Here is a 26,575-nt window from a genome sequence, read left to right as displayed (position 1 = left end):
TCCAGTTACCTGCAGGTGTAAATGGAGGTGTGCGTGGTGGGTTGTTCAAAATGTAAAGAAGACTGCAATGAGGGCTGGAGTCACAGATTTGCAATCAATGTGTTACTGTTCATGTCTGCAGACATCAGCAAGCAGCCATTACTGCTCATATCAGCACATGCACAGTTCTGCCAATGCAGAGTCAGCACTTTATATCAAAAAGTGAAGGCAGGTGTACCTTGGTGGAAGAAAACCAACTCTCTATTTGTATTATTTAGTTTTTTTTTAATAAGTCAAACATCTCTAAAATGTTTTTGAATCTACCAGGACCTTTTTAAATCATGAGATGTGAGGAATTTGATGGATGTTGCCTCCTTTGAGCACGCAGCATGTCAAGGGCGTGGAAAGAGAATATTGCGTGAACACTGTGACAGTGCCAAAGAGTTCAAAGACAGACACACAGAGGACGTTCTCCTCACCGAGGCTGGCCTATTTGCAGCTGTGAGTCCACGATGCTGCAGTGAGAGCTCACACACACATATACACTCATACATATGGAGTCAGGAGGGTAGCATACAGGAGGGTAGCATACACATGCATGCACAGCAATGCCTGATTAAAGCTGTCAGAGTCACTTGTGCTGGCCCTGCAGCGTACTGCAGCCATGCCTCGCTGCGTTCCTTGCTGAGGGCCTGAGTGATGACCGTGCAGTACCACTGGACCTCAGAGCATCGGTCTGGGGTTTGCTCGAGGGTTAAAGGACACTCTGCTGCAGCGCTCCTCAAAAACATGCTGTCGTGATGCAGTCGAGTTGTTATTTGAGTCTAAATGCACATAGACTTAATTCCACTGGAGGTTTTTTTGTGGTGTTTTGGTGAAAATCTGGAGAAATAAGGTGGATACAAGCAAAATGATTTTAATTTCTATTAACAAGCAAACATCTGAAAAGTGTGGATAATTGTCACACTTCTCTCACATCTCCAGTTGAGAATCATATGAGATTCTCAACTGGACTTAGGTCTGCTGCTTCCTAACACATGGATTATGCTTTAATTTAAATCATTCCTCTGTACTCTGTCTGTTGTAGATTTAGGGTATTGCTGGAAGATTAACCTCAGTTCCAAGTGTTTTGCAGGTTTTCCACTAAAATTCTGTATTTACTTCAATGTTATTTTATATTTTGTAATGCTTGAATTTGAAATTGAAGAATTTGGATTAAAACAGATTTTAATTTTACCTGTCAGATCAGTAAGGTTCATGTTTGTGTTGGGAGAAATTAAATTATAGTAACAGTGACACTGAATAACTAAAATTAATATGTATAAGCTCATGGTCAGAATGATGAGAGAAAATCACAGTAGTCAAAATCATTATTTTCCTGGGACCAAGTGAAGAAGTTCTTTTGGAAACAAATTAATCTTTCAAACAATAATTAAAACTTCCAGTGTCTTTAGAGTTAAGGTTAATTGTGGATTCTGTTATTGAGACATTTCTTTTTTTTTTGTTCATGAGAGTCTTGAGCTTCCCGTTTCTGATAATGATTTTTTTTTGTCTTGGACTCTTTGCATCAAAAACTGTTTAATTATTTATACTAGTCAGACAATTTACACAGATTATTGGACACTAATTTAGTCATGATGCAGAGTGCCGCTCGTCGATGTTATGTTAGACTGCTGTTAATAAAGTTCTTTCAATCTCATTTAAAACCAAAATGGCTGCCTGCATTACCATGTCCTACCCTCTGTCACGCCTTCATGTTGTACCCCCTCTGATCACCCTCTCATCCCCCCGCTGGGAAAAGCTCACCGTCCTCTTAGTACCAGGATGGAGGGGAGAAAAATCACCCAGTTCTCCTGCTACACAGCAACAGCAACCAGATGACCTTGCCTCTGACTTGTTCTGCTGAGTCAGGTATTGAGGAGGTTGGGGAAGGGGGGGGGATGCAGGGAGACAAGGAAAGGAACAAGGAGGGAGAAGAGAGAAAGAGGGGTAAAATATCAGGGGGGTTATTGCGCCTGTGACTGATTTAACGATAGGAAACTGGTTTCATGTTGGTGACGATGTTTCATGCTAATCATTATAGTGCTGATTTATGTGACTTGGAAAGCAGCTCAGCGCAGAACTGCTTTCAGGATGAAACCTCACACACACGTGTGGCAGTATGCATGAGAATACCCATGGTGTGCGACACTGGGAAGCATGGTTCCAGTTCCCCGTTTCTGTGAGTCAGAGCTGTGGATGAGTCGCATGTCACAAGGTTCGAGAGTCAGAAGTCGTGCGTCTGTGTAGGTTTGAGGAGAATACGCCTCTGTTAGACTAAAATAGAACAGTATGTGTCAGTGAATCCTCATGCCAAAAATAGTCTGGACGCTATTGCACTGCATCCATGGAGGCTTTTTCTGCTGAGGACGCATTATAGAGCAAATAGGGTTATTAGTTTCTCCAGAACAAAAGAAATCAGAACCTCCTGGGTGGCGTTTTAAGAGATTTGTCACTAAAGAGATTTACTCCCACAAAGGCATTAGTGAAGTCAGGTGATGCTGGGAAAGAAGACCTGGCCGGGAGACAATTTTGGGAGATTTGTAGCTCGCAAATCACCTCCGATCTGAACCTCCAGCTACAAGAACTGTTTTTGTTAGCTCAAAATACAGCAGCTCTGAAAATTGTACACATGCATGAAGAAATTCTTCATTTGTGATATATATCACACTGATTTACAGACATTTTCCACCTCTAATAGGACAAGTATCATGTACTATTTCACTAAGTAGTAAATAAATCTGCAGGGGGAAAGCAGGTTAACCCGGCTGTATGAGTGGATACACCTTTAAACTAATTTTGTTGAAGTACCTTTTGATTTAGCACTTAGTCTTTTGGCTTCACAATCTCCAGCAAAAATAATAAATCTGATTACTACTTCCCCAGATAGTTGTTAGCATTGTTTGTCTTAGGTTAGGATGGAGAGGATCAAAATATTATCACTCTCATTTGATAGCATTGGAAATAATACACAATTGGGTAACTTAAAATCTTAGGTAAACTTTGAATACAAACCTGTCATTCAATATAATGATGAAATGTTTAAAACCTTTAATCTGAAAACAGCTTGAGTCATGATACAGTATCTTATCTACAATAACACTTTGTTGGTATTTTTAGTTTCTCTCTGGTCTAAAGAATTGTGTTTATGAAAAGAAAACTTTCTCCTCAGCTGTTCAACAAAACAAAACAATCACATCTCTGATTGGTCGATCAGGCCCCGTGAGCGCTCCTCCTCCAGAAGAACGATGCTGTTCTCATAGAAACCAGAAACCACAGTGAAGCATTTCCCAACCAGGTCAAAATCAGGACTGATCACTCTGTCAGATTTACTTCTAATAAACTTTCCTTTTTTAATAGTATGCTTTGTTTCAGTATTTTAAATTCAAACGAAGTCATCTGGCATTAATTAGCTCAACTGGTAATTTGAACATTAAGTTCACAAACTATAAACTCCCCATTCAGCTGTGCTATTAGTTTATACAGTAGAATTAGCATTAATACCTTTAGATCTGGTTGTTTGTTTCTTTCTTTTTACTCAATTAAGTCATGATTAGTAGCCAACTACTGTGGGTTTTTTCCTAATTAAAGTGTAATTATTGTTTATACATTTTAATCTGAGAAATGTGTAGAATATATTTGCTTCTTAAAATTTGTAATCAAGATTATTCAGTGAGATGGAAATAATTCTCAAAGCAGATTTTTGATCAATTACATGATTTTGCTGGGGACATTATTGTAGTTTCAAGTAACATCCATACAGTTTTATGAAAAAGCTGGAAAGACTTTACAACACATTAATGCAAATTACTTGAACACATTACCCGCTAAACCTAAGGTCATTACCTAAATAGAGACTAAACAAGTTTTTGATTTTTTTTCCCCCCCATTAAAATAAATGACCTTTGCAGTCCAAAGCCATTATGAGCACCTAAAGAAAACCTATACACAGCTACAATAGAGGTTTATAAATAGGGATGCATGGAGTCATTAGTCTTTGTGCACGCGTGCTCATGTGCGCGTGCCTGCCTGAAGGTGATCCTGGCTAATCCGGTTTTATAAACGTCTGACATAATCTGTGTTCCACTCACAAAGTCCAGAACATGGAGATGCGAGGAAAAGAGACAGAGAGAGAGAGAGGAAAAGAGGGGAGGGAAGGAAAAAGACGAGAGAGCTGACATGGCAGGGGAGAGATGATTGAAAGGCAGATGGGTCTAAAGAGGATGACAGAAACGTAGCATGTGAGGAGAAGTGGAGGAAAAGGACGAGGGGAGAGTGTAAGAATTAAGTAAGACAAAGATGAAGGAGGACAGAGAGGGGCGGATGGTGGAAAATTCCTCTGGGATTTAGTGAAATAGGACTGTTAGTGATGGCTTGGTTATCAGAAGAGCAAAAGGGTCGTAGGATTGAAGTTTTATTAGGAGGCTGGGAAGGGAAGACAAGTCTTTTGTCTTTATAATGAAATGTAACTTTGTCTAAGAGCCAATTCTCTATTTTTTTATAGAAAGATTACAAAAATAAAAACTATGCTATTTATGTTTCTGATTGTACAGTCATGCACTTTCGCATCAACCATTTCAAGAACCTGCTGTAGGTCCAGAAATGATCTGTGAGGAGTTTTAGAAACTTCTTTTTGTATTTTTTTGCGGTCTCATCTGGAATCTGAGAGTGCTGGTCGTTGTTTTGAACGTCCTCTTTAAATCCCTCACAAAACCTGTGTAGAGTACGAACGCAAGAGTAGAACTACTTCAACATATTTTTACTCAAGTAAAGGAAGAAGCCGACAAGGAAATGACTCAACAAAGAGTAAAAAAGTATTCCAGAATGCGTGACTGACGAGAATATATGGTTTAACATTTGAAATGATGTCATTAGACAGAAAAATATATATATATATATATATTTTAAAGAACTGAAAAAGAAATAATACAAATAATTAACAGAGTTACTAAGTTCCAAATTCTGGCAGAGGAAACACTTTTCCAAATAATTTTTATTAATAAATAAATCTTATGAATCTAAAGTTACAGTAAGAACAGAGTAAAGTACTTCCAGGGATGTGGTGTGTACTGTACTTTCATTTGACTTCTAAATGGTAAATAAGATTGAGAAAATAGAAAATAGCATCACTGCAAAGCTTGTGTACAAACAAGAGGTTTCACTTTGACATAAACTTTGGGTGCAGCTTTTTACATCTAACCTGCTTCAAAAATGTCTTAAAGTTTGTTAATATGCAATGTGTGGAGAAGTTCAGCAGACTTAAAAGATTTTAAATTTTAATAAGCTCCTAATAAATCTTCCTCAAGAAAGCAAAAGAAATTGTCAGGATAATATTGGTCAGTTTCCTCTGTAAAGTCACTCAGACCATTTTGATGGGTATTTTTATGGGTTCGCATCAAACAACGATGTGAAAACAACACAAAAAATTAGTCTTACTCCAGTTGCACTTTATAGGAGGAGCCCTAGTTCAGTATCACACTCCACACTGTTACATTTAATTTATTGTCCAAATAAACAAGGCTTTATTTGTAGCCTTGCTTTAATACCACTTAAAGTCTATTGTGTCTGTCTAAGAGGAATGCACTGAAAAATACAGAGTTGCTGGCTATTCCTGTTCTGGGTGGGGCACCACAAAGCCTTTGTGCTCCAGGCACCCAAATATCGGGTGGAGTCAATTGTTCTTGCAATGAATTTAAGTGCATGGATGATGTAATGAAATTGTTAACACTGTGCTGTGTAGATTACATAGATTACAGAGTTTCCAGAAAAGTTAATAGCAATGCTGGCATGCCACATTTTTAGCTGAAGTGACTGGATAGACGGGATGAAAAAATAAAATAAAAGTTTATATAACTGCAAAGATTTAAGAAAACCTGATTAGCTTCCCCGGCTACGTGAAAATGTTCAATACAGAAGGCAAGAAAAAGAGGGAGAGTTTTATTGAGACGAAGCCAGCACGAGGAAACAGATTCTCACAGAAAATGCAGAGAAACATTCAGATGTTTCTTAGGAGTGAAATCTACACAGACCTCAGTCTATCTAATGTTCAACCCATGCACACTAAATTATTCTAAGTCGCCTCCTCTGTCACTCCACCTGTCCATCCAGTCTGAAAGCACAACCTCTCCCCCTGTTCCCTCCTCTCTCTGCTCCCCTTCTTCCTCTGAAGGCTGTTTCTTTCCTCAGTGCATCTCAGCCACTGCAGCAAAGCTCTGCTTCATGCCTCAACTCAGCCAGAGCATACTCTCAGGAAAAAGGTCAGAAGAACACGATGTTCCTCAAGAAAAGTTACCACTGATCTGAACACTTTGTGGAGAAGTGATTGGTATTAAAGAATCCATAACTTTATAAACAGAGACAGGAATGAAGCAATATTAAAAAATGAAAGCATAGGACATTAAAAGCTGCCTTTGGAAGTTTGAAAGGCCATTAGAAGGCAAGTATCTGTCCTCCTTTAAATCAATAAGCACATGATAATGTCCTTTAAACCCATTAATCCCAATATGATATGTGCACTTAAAGCTTTTGTTAAGGTAGCTCCTTCCATCCACTCAGGACTGGTGTCTATCTCCAGCAGTCATTGGGTCAGATGGCTAACCTGTCCAGGACATGTAACCAGTCCGTCCGGAAAACACAGAAACGCACAACACAAACAATCTGCACACACACGCCTAAGGGCAATTTAGAGAAACCAGCCAACCAACCCAACAGTCGTGTTTTTAGACAATGGGAAGAAGCCAGAGTATCTGAATGCCGGATTCTCTGGCCAGCATTTGAACACAGAAACCTTTTTGCTGCAAGGTAACAGTGATACCAGCTGCACCTTCAATGTAAGAGTTTGTACTAGATATAATTATACTAGATATATTTCAGGTATTTTTTTTTCCAGAGCAATATTTTTCAAATGTTTACAATTCTAACGTCAACTTGCTCAGCGATCACAAATTTAGTTCACATATTTCATTTAAATCTTGCCCTTTCTTCATATTTCTCTTTTGAAAAACTTTTTCAGGGTTTATTTCACTTTTAACTGAACTGAGAGCCAGAATGTTCTCATGTTTGCTTTGCTCACTTCCCTCTGTGATTGCAAACTGTACTACCTCTTGCAAGAAGGTAATGAATTCAGTCCCATTTGTTTGTTTGTATTGTTTGTTTTTCTTTATTATTATTGAATAAAACCCAGAGAGGCAGCTTTTATTAGCCTGAATGGGGAAGGTGTGGGCTAAGATGCAAGACAATCATAGAATCTTCCAGTTTTTGGTGTTTGCACTGCAGGAATCGTAGGTAGAAACGCAATAAAGGCTGAATCCTTGCCGCTACAACCTTCACCTCCAAAAAGCCCTTTATGTGATCTAAGATGTCTCAGAGATGCACGCAGCGGCACAAACGGTATTAGGAAACACAAATGAGTTTATTCCATATGCTGCTTTCAAGAACCACTCTTCTCATTATCTGATGTGTTGTGCGCCCTTGATGGCTTTCACATGTTCTCTGATGAGTTCGATTTTCTCTCTTTTCGAGTTTAAACCGCCAGAGGAGCTGCTATTGGCATTTATTAGTTTCATTGCTTGTTCGGAGGAATAGAAAAAGTGGGACTGAGACAGAAATTGCATAAAAAAAAACTAAATTAAAGTGTTATTGTGCTGTTACACTAAAACATTTAAGTGTTCATTTAGGTAAGTTTTGAATGTGTATGGCAATGGATTTCCAATACCTTGAGGATTTCAGGAAATTTAATTTCTGATAATTATCTTAGGACAAATCTGAATACAACCAGAAACATACCAGATAAAATTTGAATATAATTTAAAGTCCACCGTGTGCAACACCTTTGCATGGAGGGAATTGGAAAATGTTGGAAGTTTTTAAATGTTTTTGTAACTCTGAAATAATTTGTTTATGTAAATTGGACAATTAATGGTCAACACACACAAAAAAAGGATGCTGGTGTGAATCTCCAGAGGTTACTGGGTGGGAGGTGAGGTCACCAGCTCATCACATGACCAGTAGGATAATAATCCTATTAATTGATTAAAACTGAATAATTGTTCTGAAATTAGATTAATTTGTCAGCATCAGATAATCCTACTGCAAAATGAGATTAATTCATGTTGGATTTTATTTTTCATTAAATATGAAGGTCATTACATCTAAAATGGTTAATGACCACAAGTCTGAGTTAGTTCCTCCAACTGACGCTTTCTTCCAGTTGGTTACGCGATGAGACAAAATGCTTGGATCAGTTTGCACCACATGCCTCACTGTGACGTTGTAAATGAGGCCCTCAGGATGAAGGGAAAATGGCTTTTGGATGCGATTATAACTCAGCAGATTAGCAGAGAAGCTGTTCACTGAACATGTGCACTCTGGAAAACCTATTAAAAGGTGCACCAACTTTTTCTTTTTCCTGAATCCTTTCATTACTGTTCTCTCATTATGTTTTACCAGCCACCCTGAAATCCTCTTCCAGCCCAGACAGCACATTTTACTCAGCCTGTGCTGTGATGTGGCCACTTTGCTGACTGTCTGGGTCCTTTTGTGTGTTCAGAAGCTTGTAGTGCGCAAATTATTCTAAAGAAATATTTGCTTACTTTAGTCGGTGCTAGTTCTCCGTCAGCATGGGTCAAGTGTTTTTTTTTTGTTTTTTTTTTCCCATCAGTGCACACTGGGGTATTTGCAGCCCAGCATCTTTTATCATTGTGATAAGTAACCTGTCATACGGAGTGAGGAAGCATCCCCAACCTGATTTAGGAAACTAGATTGCGAGCATGTAAGAAATATTGTCAGCTTCCCGTGCTCCCTGTGGCGTTGCATGAACTGACAGCTGCATGTGAGTCAGTTTGTAGGTGTGTGTGAAGGGAGTACAGTAAGTAGCCTCAGGAGTGATGGCAACAATGACAGTGTTGTGGCACAGCTGAAGAGGAGCCATGTGCGCCACGGGGGAACCGGCCCTTTAATGCCCGTCGGCCAATCAGGCAGGGGGATGCTGGGAGCAGACCGTCCTTGGGAACGACCTTGCAGGGGGGCCGAGGGATGGAGAGAGTGCAGAGAGGCGAGAACACTCAGAGGAGTCGAGTAAAACAGAGGAAATGAAGAGCTGGTACAGAGAGTACTGGAAGGTGGGAGGAAATCTGAGAGGGAAAAAAAAACTCAGCAAGATGTCAGCCGTATTCATCTGAAGCACAAAAGCAATTTACTACTACGCGAAACGGACACATGGACGAAATAATGAGGCGATGCAGACAGACAGCAGACAGATGAATGAGATATTTCATTTTAGGAGCCTAAGAGGATTTAAAGTTCAGCTTGTTCTGCCAAACTCCACCTCTCTGCCTCTTTCTCTCCGACTCGGTGACACACATGCAGACGTCACCCCGTTCAGATTAAATTGACAGCATGTCACTTTACTGCATTGCATAAGAAGTGCTTTGCAAAAGATGAGAGACTGGAGAATTAGGACTTAAGATTCAAGATCCAGTTTTAATTTAGTTGGGGAAAATGGTGGTAAAAGTTAGACGAAAGGGATTCATTTCCTTTCTCCATTTCACGAAGAAAAAGGAAGCTTAATAATAGGAGGAAAGATCACTTCTCTGAAACCTACAGCACCTTGTAAAAGCACCCACACACCTGATACTTCTCCAAATTTCACCAAAATTATAATTACAAAGTATTTTGCTGGGATATAGAAATCCATAATTGTCATTTGGAAGGAAAACATTACACACTTTTGTAATTATTTGGCAAATTAATGTCTAGAAAATGTGGAATTTGTGTTCAGGCTTGTTTATTCCAAAACCGAATGCTTATGGAGAACATGCTAACACCTCACAGAAAAGATCCAGCTGAGACTCAAGCCCGGCGCCTCATTAATGTGAGGCAACAGTGAAAAACAAAATCAGGTCCTAAGCTGCATAAAGCCACACAAGCTTAAAAATACTGAAATCACACAATTTGTGTTTTATCTGCACAGGAGGGCATTTGGTAGCACTGGTGTCTTGCAGAAAGAAGGTCCTGGGTTCTCATCTCAGCCTGGTTTCTTTCTCCATGAAGATGGGCACCAATCATGCCCCTAAGGAGGGCGCTAATGGATGCACGAATGGTACAAAACGTCCCCCAGGCAGATGGCTCAAAGGTCAGAACTGCTAAGTTAGAAAGAAATCACCTGCACCCAGTGGCAGCAGGACAAGACACATTGCTGTGGCACCAAGAGATGTATTATCTTACAAGCATTTGCAGACATTCTTCGTTTGAGATCCAGTTGACTTTGCATTAAACAAAATACAACAAATGACCCTAAACAAACTATACAGCTAAAAGTCCCCAATGAACAGTTGACGGAAATTAACAGATGTAACGTTAACAGCTAAAATGTACTACTGAAAATAACAGTTAAAAACATACACAAAACATGGCAAAATTACACATGAAACTCTGAGCCTGTATACAATTCATCTAAAATATAAAATACGATACTTGCAAAGAAAACACGGAGCCGATCCTTAATACACGCCACGTTTTTAGAGGGCAACAGAAAAAAAGGGACAAGCTGACAGTTACTGGTTGCTACGGTAACCACCAACTGTCAAGAGCAACATACAACTGTTATGACAGCCTGTCAGGAGACATAACTATCCGACTAAACAAAATGAACGAATTTCAAGAATAAATAAAGCAATTTTGACAAGTTTCATTGCCAAAATAAAACCCTACATGTTTAACTACTCTTCGAGGTGCAAGAGGAACGCAAGAACACTGAGCTGGAGCCCATTTTCTAACAAAAAAGAAAAATCTGTTATTTGAAGTGATCCAGACCAAGCATGTAGTATACTCCTCCTCTGCCCATAAATCATTTCTCCATTGAGTTTGACAAAACGTACGGAATATATGTAGAGCAGAAGAATGGCACAGTCCATCTTAATATGTTGTTACTTGCGTACGTCAGCGTTTTTGCGCCTGGAACGTGACCCAGTTTGCGCGTGCGACTGAGCCCGGCTCTTGCTGTACCCAATAAGTCAGAGTGATGGAGCGCCAGCATGGCATTGTGATCATCGGGCAACCTCAGCAATGTTTCACCTCAAACAATGGCCCACCTCGCCCCGGCCGCTCCAGCTCCTTCCCTTCCAGACTACTTACGCATGCACAGCTTGAATTTTCAAAGATTGCAGAAAAAAAAAAAAAAGAATGTGCCTCTGCACTGTGTGGGCTAATTTTAGAAGATTATTTGTCTTGTTTGTGTCAAGTGCAGCTTCTGCATGCCTTTGTGCGTGTCTCTGTATCATCCGGCCCCTGGGCCTGTCCACTGGATGTGCATTCGTGTCCTTATCTTGAGCGCCGCTCTGGCAGAAAGGGGCTGCTCTGTGCTCATTACTGACTCCCTCAGACTGTGTTCCTCTGGTAGGACTGAGTGTTAACTACTTGGAAACAGGTTTGTCACAATATATTGTTTTTTTTTTCTCCCCTCTGAATTAATTTGTTGGAGTTTAAACAACAAATTCAGGCACGCTCAAAAACAAGCACACTCGATACTGCATGCGAGTCTCATTATTCCACAAATACACCAGGGGAAAGGTTAATCACTTATGGGGATAATTAGGAATGACAGATGTAAGCTATTTTTATTAATCAACCCCAAACAGTAGAAGGTCATCCCAGCATTTCTCCTCATCTTGTTACTCATGTGTTACCCACAGGGCAGCATATCTGTTGGAAAATCTCACTGCAAGGCTGCATATGAATGCTGAGAGCAGTTATAATTGTAACAAGATGATGCTAACTTGCAAATAAGGTTTCAGCAAAATATAGGAGCTTTTTTTTTTGTAATCCTTAATATTGATACAAAGCAAAGTTGTAATTCCACTGGCAGATTATTTCTCTTCTAACATGGGAAAAATTGTCGTTATATGTGAAATAATCTGCTAGTGGAGTATTGTTTTTGTATCATCATTACAAAATTATTAACTTAAAACAAGTTCCTGTATGTTGCTGAAGAGTTATTTGCAAGTTGGTATTGTCTTATGTCATGTGTACCAAAGTATTAGCACAAAGAGCCCACATGAACACCTTCTGCATACTGACACCTTTGTAAAAGAGAGTAATTATATAATTGGATTTCCAGGTAAAATGAAAAATAGAAGTAGTCAATATGCTTCCCCCTGCTTGTAGGATATAACCAAGTTATTTCAAAATAGTGAAAAAACTGATCCATTTTAATTAGCTATATCAACATATGTGCCAGGCTAAAACTTTCTTTGACACATTAAATGTGGTCTAAAACAGCATCAGTATAATGAGAAACAGGTGTTTAAGACACGCTTAGCAGATAATGGCTACAGAGAACACACGGGTGCTACCATTTCTGCATTCACTCGACAAACGATCGCAGGGAATAGTTTGAAAACCATTAAATTGACAAACAAATATTCTTTTGGGAACATGGCATGATTTCCTGACAACTGCAACATGAAGGAAGGAGCAGAAAGCTGAAGTTGTTTTCTATACCTCGTCAGAAGGGGAGATGCAGCTATCTCTTGTAGCCACATAAGCATACCCACACACTCCCAGAGGAACACTGTCATTCTATTGGCTGTAATGGTTGCTAGGCAATGGTCCTCCTTGATGAGTGAGAAAGCATAAAAGAATTGGCAAGCAAGTAGGTTTGCAAGCGCAGAATTGACCTGAGCAGAAAGTTTGTGTGAGAGAAGAAAATCTGAGGGAGAGCAGAGAATATTTGAGAGAGTTTAAAAGTTTCGAGTGCAAGTATTTAAGTTCAGAGCAAAGAGATGAAATCCTGCTCTCAAACTGAAAATGTAAGCTTTCGATATGTCAGTAAATTTCTCCCATACAAAACACTCTCTAACAAAACAAGTCATTCGAAGAACAGCTGGATTTATACTGAGATTAAATCACTCACATCCAGACTCTATTCACTAATTAAGAACATCTGAAGGTCAGTAGATTGCACATGGATTTAATTTGAGAGTGTCGTGGCAAATGGGGTTGGAAGCAAATGGATCCTGAATTTTTATATGACAATCTTTGAAAAGCATGCATCTGAGGGTTTTTCCTCATGTCACTATAAGGCTGGATAATGGCGCTGTGCTTCTGGTCAGGCCTCCTGCCAGGTTTCTCCAGCCTGCATTGTGCTAACTAATGAGAGATGCAACACCACAACCACCAATTTCCCTTGCAAACGGCGCTGGAAATAAATCACTGTCAGGGGAGGAGTTCGGACTGCTTTTCCAGATCAGTGTACTGTGTCTGCAGAAACGCACCTGCCACACATCCTCCCAGAGGCCATTTCTCAACGCAGTGAATCGTTTCCACGATGCAGCCGTTTTATCTGATGATATTTTGAGCACCAAGATGCTTTGGCTGATGAGATTAGCTCTATATGATGTTACGCATCGCGAGAAGAAAAACACAGAAACACTTTAGGATTTGGAAGAGGAAACCATTGGCAGTTATATAAATGCAGGAAATATGACAGTATTTTCAGCTTTACGAGATAACTCATCTTTTGTGCATTTTCACGTTTGTCATAAATATAGCGTATTTTACCGGGATGTTATGTGATGGAAAAAGGTGGCAGGTATTCCTACTCGGGGTCCGTTAAGAAAAATCCATTGCCACTATAACACTAGTTTCCTAGTTATTGGACAGTTCATCTTTGTGTAATTTATTCTCAGTATAAATCCAGCTGTTCTGTGAAGGCCTCAGAGGTTTGTCTGAGAACATTAACTCATGAAAACCAAGAAACAAGAGAGAAAAAGATATGGGGAAGTTTAAAACAGGGCTGGGTTATAAAGCATGGGGTACTGCTCCATCCATCAACCGAACATAGAAAGAGTAAAAACATATGGCCAGAGTTACGGTGAAAACGTTTAGATAAAAGTATATCCATGTGTTCAAATGGTCCAGTCAAAGTCCAGACTTAAATCAAACTGGAAACTCAGTCAGATTTTTAGTCGTCTTAAAATCCGACTGAGTTTGAGCTACTTTGGCAAGAAGAATAGGAAAAGAACTTGAAGGTCTAGATGTGCAAAGCTAGTAGAGATGTACTCCAAAAGACTTGCAGCTGTAATTGCATCAAAATGTGTTTCTATAAGGAGCCGATTCAGCTGGATTGCATAAATACTCGCCAGTCTTCCAGAAGATTCATCACAATTTCACATCACAATGATGCATCACGTTGTGTTGATCTGTCTGGACTTGCTCCACATCATTTTGTTCTAAAGCTGTAAAGATCTCATTAAAGCTTTTAAATATAAAGATTAACATTCTAGCTCTTTTTTCTCTTACTTCATGTTAACTTTTGTATTTTTATATTATTGTTTTATCTTTTCTTAATTTTCCAAAGATTTCAACAGTTTCATTTAGGAAAATGTTTTCTTTGGTCTTCTTATAAAAGTTTGATCTTTGTCTTTAATCTACAAGCTAAAATTATAAAATTGTGTTTTTGTTTTTTTTATATAAAATTGACAGTGATAAACTTGCTTTATATTTGAAGGGTCATGTAGATTCTTCTGCTCCAACTTTTATTTTAAGAAAGAGCAAAATGGCAAATGGCTGCTTTCTGGTCTGTAACATAAAATCCTAAGAAACACAGATGGTAAGTAGTAACATTCAGAATGTGTCAGACGAATGTAAACTTCTGCAAAACACTGTGGTTCTTTTCATCAATTAGTTTTTTTTCCCTCCCTTATATCACAAAAACAACTTTCTGCTTTAAATGAAATATGATTTGGTATTTTTGGAAAATTAGCGTAGCATTAGAAATAAGCACAGAAACGGATATATGAAAATAAACTTATGCCAATGCAAAACATATAAATAACATTACCCAATTCAAAGCATAATTCCCAAATATTGTTTAGATTTCCTAAATTTAGCTTTTTTTTTTGCGGGGGTGGAGAGATTCATTTTATTTCTACTTACTGGGCTGGCAGTGTTTAAAAATATATAAATATGATATTTTACCATTTACATTTCCAATTTTAGTTTTTCAATCTCTGTACTGTCATATGGCACACACTTACACATACATCCACAAAACACCACCAACACTGAGACGAAGTGACTTAAATATTTAAAGAGCAGAACAAACTCCAGCAGCATAACATCTGTTTAAAGATCAGATGGCATGCAGGAGTTTTGTTCTGCTGAAAACCATTTGCATTTCCTTCCTTTATACCCTTGTTTAAAATTTAAATTGCATTCATGTGCATTTTTACTTGGAACATCTTGAGCAGATATGCGTCCGTGCAGACGGAGTAACGTGGTGAGGAGAGACGGTGTGACCCTGACGGCCTTTTTGGTTAAATTCCCCGTGCTCTAGTGTATTCCACGATGCTAAAGGAAGGATTTCTCCTGAGGTCATGCATGCCAAAAACATCCCGCTTGCAAAACATGCACACAGAAACAACTGAGGCAGATTCCCGTTCTTGGCTGATCCTGAAGCAATATCATGTTTCCTTTTAAACTGCTGTGCTATAAGAGAAAATCAAAGCACAAAGTGGCCAAAGTAAAGGCAAGCTGCTGAATGTGCAGAAATATTTCATCAGACAGATTAAACGAGTGCTTGAATATAACAAATGTTCTTTTTGACATCTGTCAACCGTATTTGTGGATTCGATGGGCTGATTTTAAAGCTGCAAAGCCGTTTCCATGAGAACCGTGGATACGGCTGCAGGCTTCATCAAACTAACGAGAGCATCTGGACACATCCTAGCAGACTAACAAGTGGAGATTTTAATGCGAACCACAAAAACAGACACGACTCGGCGACTTGAGTAGCTTAAATGTGGCGTTATTGGTCAAAGTCCATTGAGTTGTTTTATCTTGTGGATATTTAGCAGATGAACATTAAATTGAGTAAAAACTAATTGGCTAAAATAGTTGAATATGTTAGTTTTGGGTATTTTTATGATTAAGCAGGAGAAAACAAATCAATCATCGTAATTCGCATGAGGCAAGCATGACATTTGTCGCCTCTCTTGCAGCTACTGACATGACGTCCGCCCTCATGTGGAAGTAACACAAACCTCAGACAAACAAACAGTGTTCTAACGGCGGAGGTAGTGGAACTCAATGTGTTACTCGACACGTTTCTTTATTTTAGTCGTCTTTGTCTTATCAGCCAACACTGAGGCAAAAACGACAGGCAAGAAAGTACGGTTATTTTTGGGAAACAACGGAGAAATCAAAGTTAAAGCTTAAGTCTTTCACAGCCAGAGGAAGAACAAGGGGCACAAAGTCTCATTGAAAGCTGTTTCGGACACATTTTGTACTGATCAATATAAAGAAAACAGGACAACAAACTGTTTGAGTTCCCAGGAGCATCTTAAGACAGCTTTACAAGAACAAATATCTTTCAAAGATCTGCAAAGCTGTGTTTCAATATAACACCTTTAAACTCTGAATTGTTTTCTCACTATTTATAAAAGCAGGAGCTGCAGTGCCCAATACATTAATTAGACTCCTTAGATATATGTGTAAGAAACCGTATAGTAAAATAATCCTCATTTACTGGACAGGTTTACTATCAACTATAACGTTTCACGAGAGTAAGGCAGGACTCTTTTTCTCTCATGCTTTCTTCCAGCCAGCTCTGTCCACAGGTTTTCCACAGTGTTTAAGTCGGTGGAGGGAGATATCCACAGCAGAAGGTTGATTTTGTGTCTAGCCAACCATTTCTAGGCCGTATGTTTGGATTATTATCCTGCTGGAAGACCCAGCGCTGACCCATTTTCAGTTTTCTGGCAGAGTCCACCATATTCTTATCTAAAGCCTCTTAGCATTTCAAAGTTCATGATGCCATGCATTCTAACAAGTTTCCCAGGGCCTTTGGAGGAGAAACAGGCCCAGAGCATCACAGATCCTCCAGCGTTCTCATGAAGGGCCTTTTTTATGTCCTGTCTAGATTGGAGTGTGTGCATCGTTCCTTGTTTGGCTACTCTCTCTATTGCCCTGTGATGAAGTGGCAGCCTGCCCATTGACTGCTGGAGACGGGCACCAGCAACTCTGCAAGGACAAGCAGGTAAACGGATAAAAAAAAGAGGCAGATAAATAGCCTTAAGACCATTTTTGTTTCATAATGTTTTTGACATTTTGGGCTTTAACCTTTTTCATATCTGAACAATATGCTGTTGCCTTTTTAAGATCAACAGTACATCCAGAAAGTATTGACACTAACTCGCTTCTTGGCCATTTGTTATGTTACAGCCTTATTCACATTTTTGAATATGATGATTGTAATTGTGGCCAAAGGATAAAAAAAAAATATTAAGCAAAGGCCATGAATACTTGCACAGATCTGGTTTCTTGGTTTTCTACAAAACTCTCTAAAACTTTAAAATTTAGCATAACAAATGTGGAAAAGGTGAAGCACTGTGAATACTTTCCGGAGGCGCTGTACAATGGGTCCTAGAAATCAGCTGACTCAAGTGCATTTTTGCTCTACTGTAGCACATTTCGAAGGTGTAGATGTCTGCTGACTAAAGCTAACAGCATCTCTCTGTCTGTCTGCTTCTTCTTGTCCAGGTGGAGCTCATCTTTAGCAGGGTGAAGAGACCAAGCATGTGTGCACATTTGCCACATGATTTAATAAAAGAGGAGACAAGACTTGGCGTTATTGCAAAATGGGATTCTGGGAATTAATTTAGCTGACACAAGCACATAAAGCATAAAAAAAAAAAAAAAAGATTGAGGGACATTTGATTTCAAAGCCACCTGTTTGCGTCTGGTTTCTTATCGGCTCACACACTCAACACCTCAGCAGAAGAAAGATGCCGCCCTGTCACAGCAAACTGCTCCCCGCTGATAATAACTCAGGAAACGGTTATGATTACGAATAACTTCATTTGTGGGAAAGCCAGCAACACTTCACAGGATGTTTAAAGGCCACGACAGGCATCCCGTCTGGTTAAACGAGAGAAAGTCACTCAGAAGAAAAGATCCACTCTGAGCTGATAGCACTGACTATTAAAAAGCAGACGGCATCACCACTTAAATGTCACTCAAACAAGCCCACGAAGTTGGACGCATGTGAACACGGCTGCTGTTTACCTTCCAAGGATGTGAGTGCACTGGATTTAACAAAGACTTTAATTTGAATCTTTCTTGCAGCAAAATTTCCCAGTTGCATTTTAGCTCTGAAAGCTGCAAAACTACGCTAACCAACAACGCTTGCAGACGCAGGGAAGAGTAATAAAATAAAGAAATAAATGAATAGATGCAGGTACATCTCAGTAAATTAGAATACGCCTCCCAGTGAAGCTCATTGTCAGCATAAATGTGCCATTTAAAAATAACAACCTTAAAGCAGGCATTAAGTTTACATTTCTGTATTAAAAATATGTTCTTGCTTTGTTTAAAGTATTATTCTAACCTTAAATGATCATAATCATAATTAACAGAAAGAAAGGCGTGAAAATATTACTCTGTGTATAATTAACTTATATAAATAATGTTTGAGTCACTGAAATAATAATATATCAATTTACCGAGATGCATAAATAAACAAACAAACTAATTCAAGCAGAGCAGATCCAACTGTGATTGAAATGCTGCCCAGTTTGATTTGGGCGTTGAGGGATCGACACCAAACGACGACAAATTCATTTCAGCAAATAGTCAGAGGTGTGTTTTCTCTTTAACAACTGCATAATCATAAAAACAGCAGCAGGATCAACAAGATCAGACATTTTGTGAATATAAATAAGACTTGACAAAACAAAGCAGTGTGACCCTCTGTCAGGGCATAAACAATGATATTAAGTGGTAGGGAAAGTGATGAACAGGAAAGATCATCAGAATATTTAAACTCAGTACCAGCAGAGCCAGTTTGGACAGTTTCTAACATGGACTCTGGAGCGTTTCTCATTCAGTCTAACATTTCCCTTGGGCTGTTTTTTTTTGATTGCTCTGCTTCGTTATCCTACGTAGAGTAAATATTCTGCTGGCATCACTAGAACCACTTACATGCCAGCACAAGTCTTACAAATGACCCGAGTTGGAGGATGTGGCTCCGTGCCCAGGGAGGCATCTGTTGGAGAGCAGCACAAGCAGGTATCTGCCCAGAAAAGGCGGAAAATAAAAAAAAAACATCGCCACACGTCACTGCTGACTAAAGCTGCTAATGATGATATCCGGGTTTGACGTTTCCAACTTTGCACTAAGCTATTATGCAGTAAATATATTTTACAATTATACTTTTAAAAACAAACTACCTGACAGAACGACAATGATTAGTCAGGAGTGTAACTAATTTTGAGCCTAATGTTCGTACAGATCTGTGTCCACAAAACTTTCCATGAACAGACTCAATATTTATCAAACGCATTTAAGTGTTAAGTAGAGAACGCACCCCTGACAGCTGTGACACCTTACATAAAAGATTAATGTATAAAAAGTCATGTCAGCTGAATAAGAAAAGGAAAAAAAAACACACACAATGCTTTACAGTAGAATAATGATATTTTGGTCTTTAGTTTCAAACTGGATTAGTAGCTAATGCATTTGCTTCACTTCATGAATACATGCTATATACAAGAGATTATTATGAGCGCACTTCAGTCGTTCCAGTGCTCGGCTTTAAATAAAGGGGAGCTTTAACATCAGATATCTCAGCTGAAGGGCGAGCGCTAATGTGGCTTAAAATAGCTACTGATTAAAGTTTTTCCAGCTCATTTTTATTGGAGCCTAAATTCTGCTCCATCTCTTCATCAGTTTCACTCCACACTATTTAAAACGGCGCAGTCTTTCCAAATTGCATCACATAACCAGGCTACATAGTCGTACACTTTGATACTGAAGACCGCCGACATCTCGGAAAATATTTACGAGATGTAAAATGGAAATCTGACACCAACTTCTTTGATTTCAGAGTTACGCTTTGAAAAGAAACAATAATCATGAACTGCCAGGTCTGCTTTTGTTCTGAAGTTTTATGCAAGACCTGGTTTATTTCAGGGAAATATCTTAAAGTTGCATACCAAGCTTTAGACAGAAAGAGGGGCTTCAATCCATCAGCCAAGAAGGCTGCTTCACACCCACCTAAACCAACAGGAAACTATTAATAACTAATAGCCTCCATACATGCTGTTCCTCTATGTAAATACTTTGGGAAGGATAAATTTCTATATTCCATCGTTAGTATGTCAGAAGTTGTGTTTTCCTGTAAATGCATTCACGTCAAAAGACGCATAATTTTCGTGTTCCTGAACGCAGCCCATGAGGAGCTTTAAAACATAACAGCTCCAGGTTGCCACATTTAGTGGGCAGTTGTCTGCTGTGATGTGTGAAACAGCAACATGTGCCAAGCTGATAGTTCAGCCTCTCAACATTGTAACACCAACATTCCTGCGGCTGATATTTTTAGACCGGCTTTACTCTGTTGGACACAGCAATGCGCATTCTCTAAATATAAACTCATTAACCTTTTAGAAAAACCGGCCGCTGATTATTCAGTTCTACATATTTCAGGTGGATCTGATTCATAAAGTCATATCTATCCGAGCGGTTCAGTAAATCAGAACAGAGAGGAACAAATGGTTCACATTTCAACCAATCTGATCTGATCCCGGCCTCCCCCAGCTGTCCACTGTCCTCCACCTTAGGCTCCCCTTTAATCCCCGGAAGCTCCTCTGTCTTCCTCTACGCCGGGCCTCACCCACTCACTCCACCAGCATAGCTCCAGACCAACATGCCTCCGTGTCTGTGCTTGCGGCTTCACACCGTCGCTCACCATGGTGCCAGTGTTCGTGCCTCCCTCGTCCTCTTGCCCTTTTGCACAGCGTGTCCTTCTGGCCTGATATTTACAGAAATAGTCACGATAAGTAACAATAATGTGTGGGGGAAACAAGCTAGCGCTAAAAGAAATCCAGTACACGTTGAAGAATATGTCAGAGGTTTACGTTTCTACCATTTCTACAAGTCACAGGAGACAATTCAATCCAATTTGATCCCATTTCTGCAATTTTCTGTTCATTTGTCTCAATTAAAACACTCGGGGGTGCCGTAATCCCCGCCAGGCTTGTGTTTGTAAATCAGTATGTGTTTTACTCACCAACCAAGCCATCAGCATACAGCCAAACAGGCTCATCATTGTCATACACATAACGAGTCTGGGCAGAGTTTGTCCATCGGGTCAAGTTGCTGGTGGCTTAGAAATGAGCAGCAGGGATCACTGAAGTCCGAAGCTGCCACACATTTGTTTCACTTGCAGACAAGGTCACTCGGTAAATCCCCGATCACCTACTTTGCTGTGAGTCAACTCAGACATTTGCTCCTTCCCACAACTTTTCTGTCCACCCCGATTCTCTCAATCCCTTCTCTTCTGCCTCTATTTTTAACCGGCTTAGCAGCACTAGAGGCATGAGCGCTTTATTCTCTGCCTTATTCCTCACTCCTGGTTACCTGCCTGCCAATTCACAAGGTCTGCTAATCCTGTAATGGGGCAAGTGCTGAGAACAGTTATATTAGTAACAGGGTACAGGCTGAAGGTGTTCTCTTCAGAGAAATGTTCCTTAAAGTTACATATAAAAGCCTTTGATCCAGTTTACAGCACATCCTCTTGAAGTCCCGGCATTTTACGGTACCTTGAAAAGAATTTGCACACCTTTATCCGTTTGATTTTATAACTTCACTTTTCACAAACGGAGTGATTGTACATTGGAAGAAAAAAAATAAGTTTTTGCAAATGAAAATACTGCATCAGGAGTAGTAATCTATTCGGACACGTCTCTGAATTTTAAACGCCAATGGAATGTTTTGGTCAATTTTTTTGGACCAAAACATTCCAAATTGACACAAATTCCTAATTGGATTTAGGTCCGGACTTTGATTAGGCCATTGTAACACATTCTGTTGAGGCCTCTGAATTAGTCGCAGGCGGATCTGTACAGTAATGAGGCGAGTTCTTATGGCAGCTAGTGGTACTGCTCGAGGTTTCAGTGCAAAGGTGGGTCTGAAAAGAAGTGCACACTTTTCATATTTGTGTTCATTGTAAATTTAAAACAGTGGTTATGAAAATCTTTAGATCTAATTACATAGAATCTACAACAGTGGCTATTTAAAAAAAACAAAACGATAGTGACCAGTTTCTTGAAAAATGCTTGATTTACTGATCTTCAGCAAGCAAGACCTCCTCTTCTTAAGCAGAAGTTTGGACAGTTTCTCTGTTGTTAGCATGCAGCTGTGTGCTAGTGTAACACCAAGAACGAGACATCAGGCGTGTTGGACATGGGAGACGTCTAAGAGTTGCAGAACACCAGCCTGGAGGACTGAACTTGAAAACCTCTGCTGTTGTAACTGTGTGTCAATGTGGGAATGGTTAGAAGACAATTTCCACATTTGAATCCATCATTCTAGAGTTGGACATTTCTGGGTTGATGTCATCTGGGCAGAAGAGACTAAACCAGAGATTTTTGATCATAATGCATAACACAATGTTTGGAGTAAACTAAACACAGAACAATTATCTCTTTCTAATTGGCAAAAGCCTGGAAATCATGTGGTCAGTGATTCAACAGCGAACCTCATCAGCATATCGACGTACTTTACAGTAAAATGTGAGGCTGTCTGCCTTGGCGGTAAAACGTGGCCAAAATTGGGGAACAAGACAACGATCCAGAACACAGCAGAAAATAAAATAGTTTCACAATGGCTCAAATAAAGTCCAGACCTAAATCTGATAGAAAACAACCTGAGATCTTTGCTGCATGTTGTCTCCGTCCATTTCCTTTTTTGAAGAACACTAGTGGCACAGGATATTTAAAGGAGGAGTGAGAGAACAGAAGGAGAATCAAGAAGATAATGAGAATAGGAGATGGCAATGAAAGGAAGTACATGGAAGAAAGCAAAATGATTTGGATGCGGAAGGAAGGACACAGGGAAAGGAAATAAGGCATTCCAATGATGGAATGAAGAGGGAGGAAGGATACAGGGACGATCTGATGGTTGTAAGGAAGGATGAGAGAAGGAAAGGAATAAAGGACACAAGGAATAATAGAAAAAAGGTAAGAAAGATAAAAGACAAAATAAGACCAAGAACGCAAAAGAGAAAGGATGGAGGAGATACAGAAAGGTACAAGGAACTATATGAAAGGAAAGGGAAAGGATCGAAGGAAGGACACAAAAGACAGAATGTCAGAAAAGAAGGCCAGATGTGTCAAAGGAATGAAGGACAGTTTTTAGATATTGGGGCAGGGAATAATGTTTTGAAAGACGAGTATGTTTCTGTCCTCCATTTTTTGTCTCCATATTGATCCATAACTAGAAAAAAAAATCCAGTAATTTCCCCAGACTGCACCAGAACCCCGACTGGCCTTTAGCTGGGAGAGACAGACATGATGTCAGCAATGGACCCATTAGACATTCAGTACTTCTGAGAAGCTTGTTCATGTGTGACCAGAATACAGGCAGAGGGGTAACAGACTGCAGAGTCATGGTGTGCTGCTAGCCTTCATCTGCAGCAGCTCAGGCTAATCTGCAAAGGCCCAGGCTCATTCAGGACACAGCGGCACACCGTACCAATTAATACTGATAAGCTGCAACACACGAGCAGCGTACACACGAGTCACTGCTGCGGCAGAGATATCTGCATAATCCCCAAACTCTGCATCTGTAGAGGGAATTATTTGCTGTGGTTAAAGTGCTCAAACTGGATCACCTTCATCTGTGAAAAAAAACAAAAAACCTTTATCCTGTGCTGCTGGAGTGTGATACAGAAGGAAATGCAGCCCAAGATAGAAAGAGGTGAGTCAGACAGGATGAGGGAAAGCACCAGAACGAGAGTCCGTATCAGTTGAGCCACCGCAGTCCTCCGATGCAGCGTGAGAACCGGAGCCTCGTCGGGCTCCTCATTCCACCATCATCTCCCGACAAACGGCACAAAGCGACGCTCATTAAGCAGCAAGAGCACACAACACTATAATGGGTGTTTTCTGTGTTGGTCATTAGCAGGTGTGGAGCTACTCCGCTCTGCTCGCTCGCTCGGTAAATACTGCCCTCTGGTGGGGAAGGCGTGGAACAACAGCTGGGAGTGGAGGGAAATAATGCTGCAATGAATACGAACACTGATTTCGGAAACATTAAAATTTGTTTATTGAATCAACACGGAATTTGAAAACTTAATTTACATGTGAGACATGATTAAAACCTGAAGTTTTCCAGCATAAATCACCAGTTTATAGATTAAATAAGATATGAAACACCCTCATGGCACCAGCACAAAGAAAACCCTCTAAAATCATAAAGGAGGATAATTTAAATATTTCAACCACTACTACTCTTAGTGGTCTCCGTGTCAACGCCATTTTGACCTCTTAAACCCCTAATCCTCCAGACGAGATTCATTGCAACAGATTCATGGTTATAATCCAGATTTATCCTAATCCAACTGAACACACTGCCTCAGAAAGTAAATAATAATAATAATAATAATAACGATAATAAAAAAAAAAACAGGTACAAAGTTTTTCAATGTTCAGACATGGCGACGTATTTAGCAACCGTGTCCTTCATTTTGTGGCTTTAAGGACGGACAGAAGGATGCAAAACGTCTGCTGCTCAAATACAAAAATATGGCTCTTGGGCTGTGCGCCCAATCTTCATCAAAAAGTCTAATAGGAAACAGAAAAAGCTGCAGGAATATGTGCTAAAACATGATAAGACAGCAGTTTAAAAACCTAATGTCGTCACGGTCTGTGGCTCTCGTCTCGGCGCTGCCTGATTAACTGCAGCTAATGGCTTCACTGCAGGGCGCCTGTTTCACACCGACTTCATGCCAGCTGGGCTTGAAAACCAACAGATGCAGCTACCAGGATTTATTGGTCTTCCCCTAACCAAGTTACATCTATAACCACAGCAGGTAGGAGTATTTAATATTCTGTATAAACAGGCCGACATTATCAGTGTTCATCACATGGACACGTTTTGTAACTGTATAGAATGCTGGGATTTTAAACATCCAGCTACTTTACATTCTTGTGCAGTGGTGCACAGCAACAGTTTGAATCTGGCTCAACATCATAAAAGCGACATGTCTGAACGTTGTCATCTCACAATAAAGACTACTGGCAACATGGCAGAAAATATTCACATTCACAAAGTTATTACTCTAGGAAAGAGTGAAATTGTGTCCTTTTTAAACAGGAATGCTCCCAGTCACACACACAATGCACCCAGTCACACACACAAACATCCATTTGGTTCGACGACCCTCAGACGATCATGGCGGATGATATGAAGCTGTCTCCGCGGCTGACAGGAAGGCTCCCGTTATTGTCCTGAAGGTCACTGTTTGTGAGCATGTAAGGAGGCGGGACGTCGTTGTTCTTGGGGTCATTCCAACCTGAGGGGGCAGAAGAGAAGTAAACCTCTCCATCGTGGGCTTCCAGCTCATCATCGACGCCATCCTCCTGGTAGCCATCGAGGTCCTGCCAACGACAATATAAGTGGTGAATGTTCACATTTGTTCCTGTCATGGCTGGAAGAAGAAAACAGAACCAGAAAAAAACACATATTGCACCTAAAAATCAATCAAACCCTGCTGGCTAAATTCTGACTTGCTTTAGTATTTGCAATAAAAAATAAATAAAAAAACAAAAACAGGGTTTGTTGCCTGTTCAAATACATGGAAGAATGAGGGGAGGCACAAATGGCCCATTGCTGTCTCTCTTTATAAATCCCATAAACATATAAGATTACACATGTTCTACAGATGCCGACACTTCACAGTCTGTCTAGTATATGTAATGAATATGTGTGACATATTTAGTCTCAGCAGCCATGAATGCGCAGTAAAAATCTGCAGGGTGGACCAGGAAGTACCATGACGCACTGATAGGGGGCAGTGCTGAGCCCTGTAGGCACAATATGCAACAAGTGTCCTTCTACAGATTGAAAAGACTGTAAACAATCAGAAAAAATACACTCGGAATAGAAACTATCCAGAATGATGGTCCGTCTCGCCGATCATCTCCATTGAAGCAGCCAAATTTTTTTTTAAATTAAGGCAAATAAAGTTTTTATTTACAACAGATGCAGATATTTGTGGAGAATGATTGGCACATAGACTTTACAACATGCTAAGGTGAGATTGCACACATTTTTTTTTTCATTTTAGTTTGTTAAAAAAAAGAGAAGACAAAAAATAAAATTTCTTAAAAATCATATTTTTTCGCTATTGGAGTTTTAATCTGAGTGAGTGAATGCACAGTAAACACTTTGGAGTCCTTGGACTTGATAAAGTGTTCTATACATGCAAGCAGTTTAACATTTTCCCAATTTGACAACAGGTGACTATTTAATTTTCTTGCATCATAAGGCTAAATTAAAAACGTATAAAATAAAAATATTTCAGTCAAGATCAAAGATTGTACTTTTGTTCTTCATATTTGGCTCCATAGCAGTCATGAACCTCACCTCATATTACTGAGGCTGTTTATGTTTCCAATAGAGTTAAAATAAATAGATACAGAATTCTATAATCTAGTACACATGTGTCAAACTCAAGGCCCGCGGGCCACATGTGGCCCGCCATGTCATTTTATGTGGC

At 39.7% G+C, this 26,575-nt stretch overlaps 1 protein-coding gene and 2 long non-coding RNA genes across 3 annotated transcripts in view; 1 reads left to right on the top strand and 2 right to left on the bottom strand.

The window, feature by feature from the left end:
* Nucleotides 1-257: 257 nt before the first annotated feature.
* LOC107835988 (uncharacterized) lies at nt 258-1,869 on the bottom strand. Its single transcript, XR_001661831.1, has 2 exons — nt 1,786-1,869; nt 258-861 (listed from the first exon to the last, which is right to left on the bottom strand). It is a non-coding gene; the product is annotated as an uncharacterized LOC107835988 (long non-coding RNA).
* On the top strand, nt 1,806-17,919 carry LOC107835987 (uncharacterized). Its single transcript, XR_001661830.1, has 3 exons — nt 1,806-1,890; nt 16,937-17,053; nt 17,557-17,919. It is a non-coding gene; the product is annotated as an uncharacterized LOC107835987 (long non-coding RNA).
* Nucleotides 17,920-24,096: 6,177 nt separating this feature from the next.
* The window catches only part of LOC103136823 (nectin-2-like), a 90,511-nt gene continuing 88,032 nt past the window's right edge, over nt 24,097-26,575 (bottom strand). Inside the window, exon 11 of the mRNA XM_016670432.1 lies at nt 24,097-25,454. Within this exon, the coding sequence (XP_016525918.1) occupies nt 25,239-25,454 (216 nt within the window). The 3' untranslated portion in view covers nt 24,097-25,238. The remainder of the gene's footprint in view (nt 25,455-26,575) is intronic.

Source organism: Poecilia formosa, unplaced genomic scaffold (genome assembly GCF_000485575.1).
Source record: "Poecilia formosa unplaced genomic scaffold, Poecilia_formosa-5.1.2 Scaffold34, whole genome shotgun sequence".
NCBI classification, from domain to species: Eukaryota; Metazoa; Chordata; class Actinopteri; order Cyprinodontiformes; family Poeciliidae; genus Poecilia; species Poecilia formosa.
Note: the sequence above shows the minus strand (reverse complement) of the source record. Positions and strands in the feature narration are given on the sequence as shown.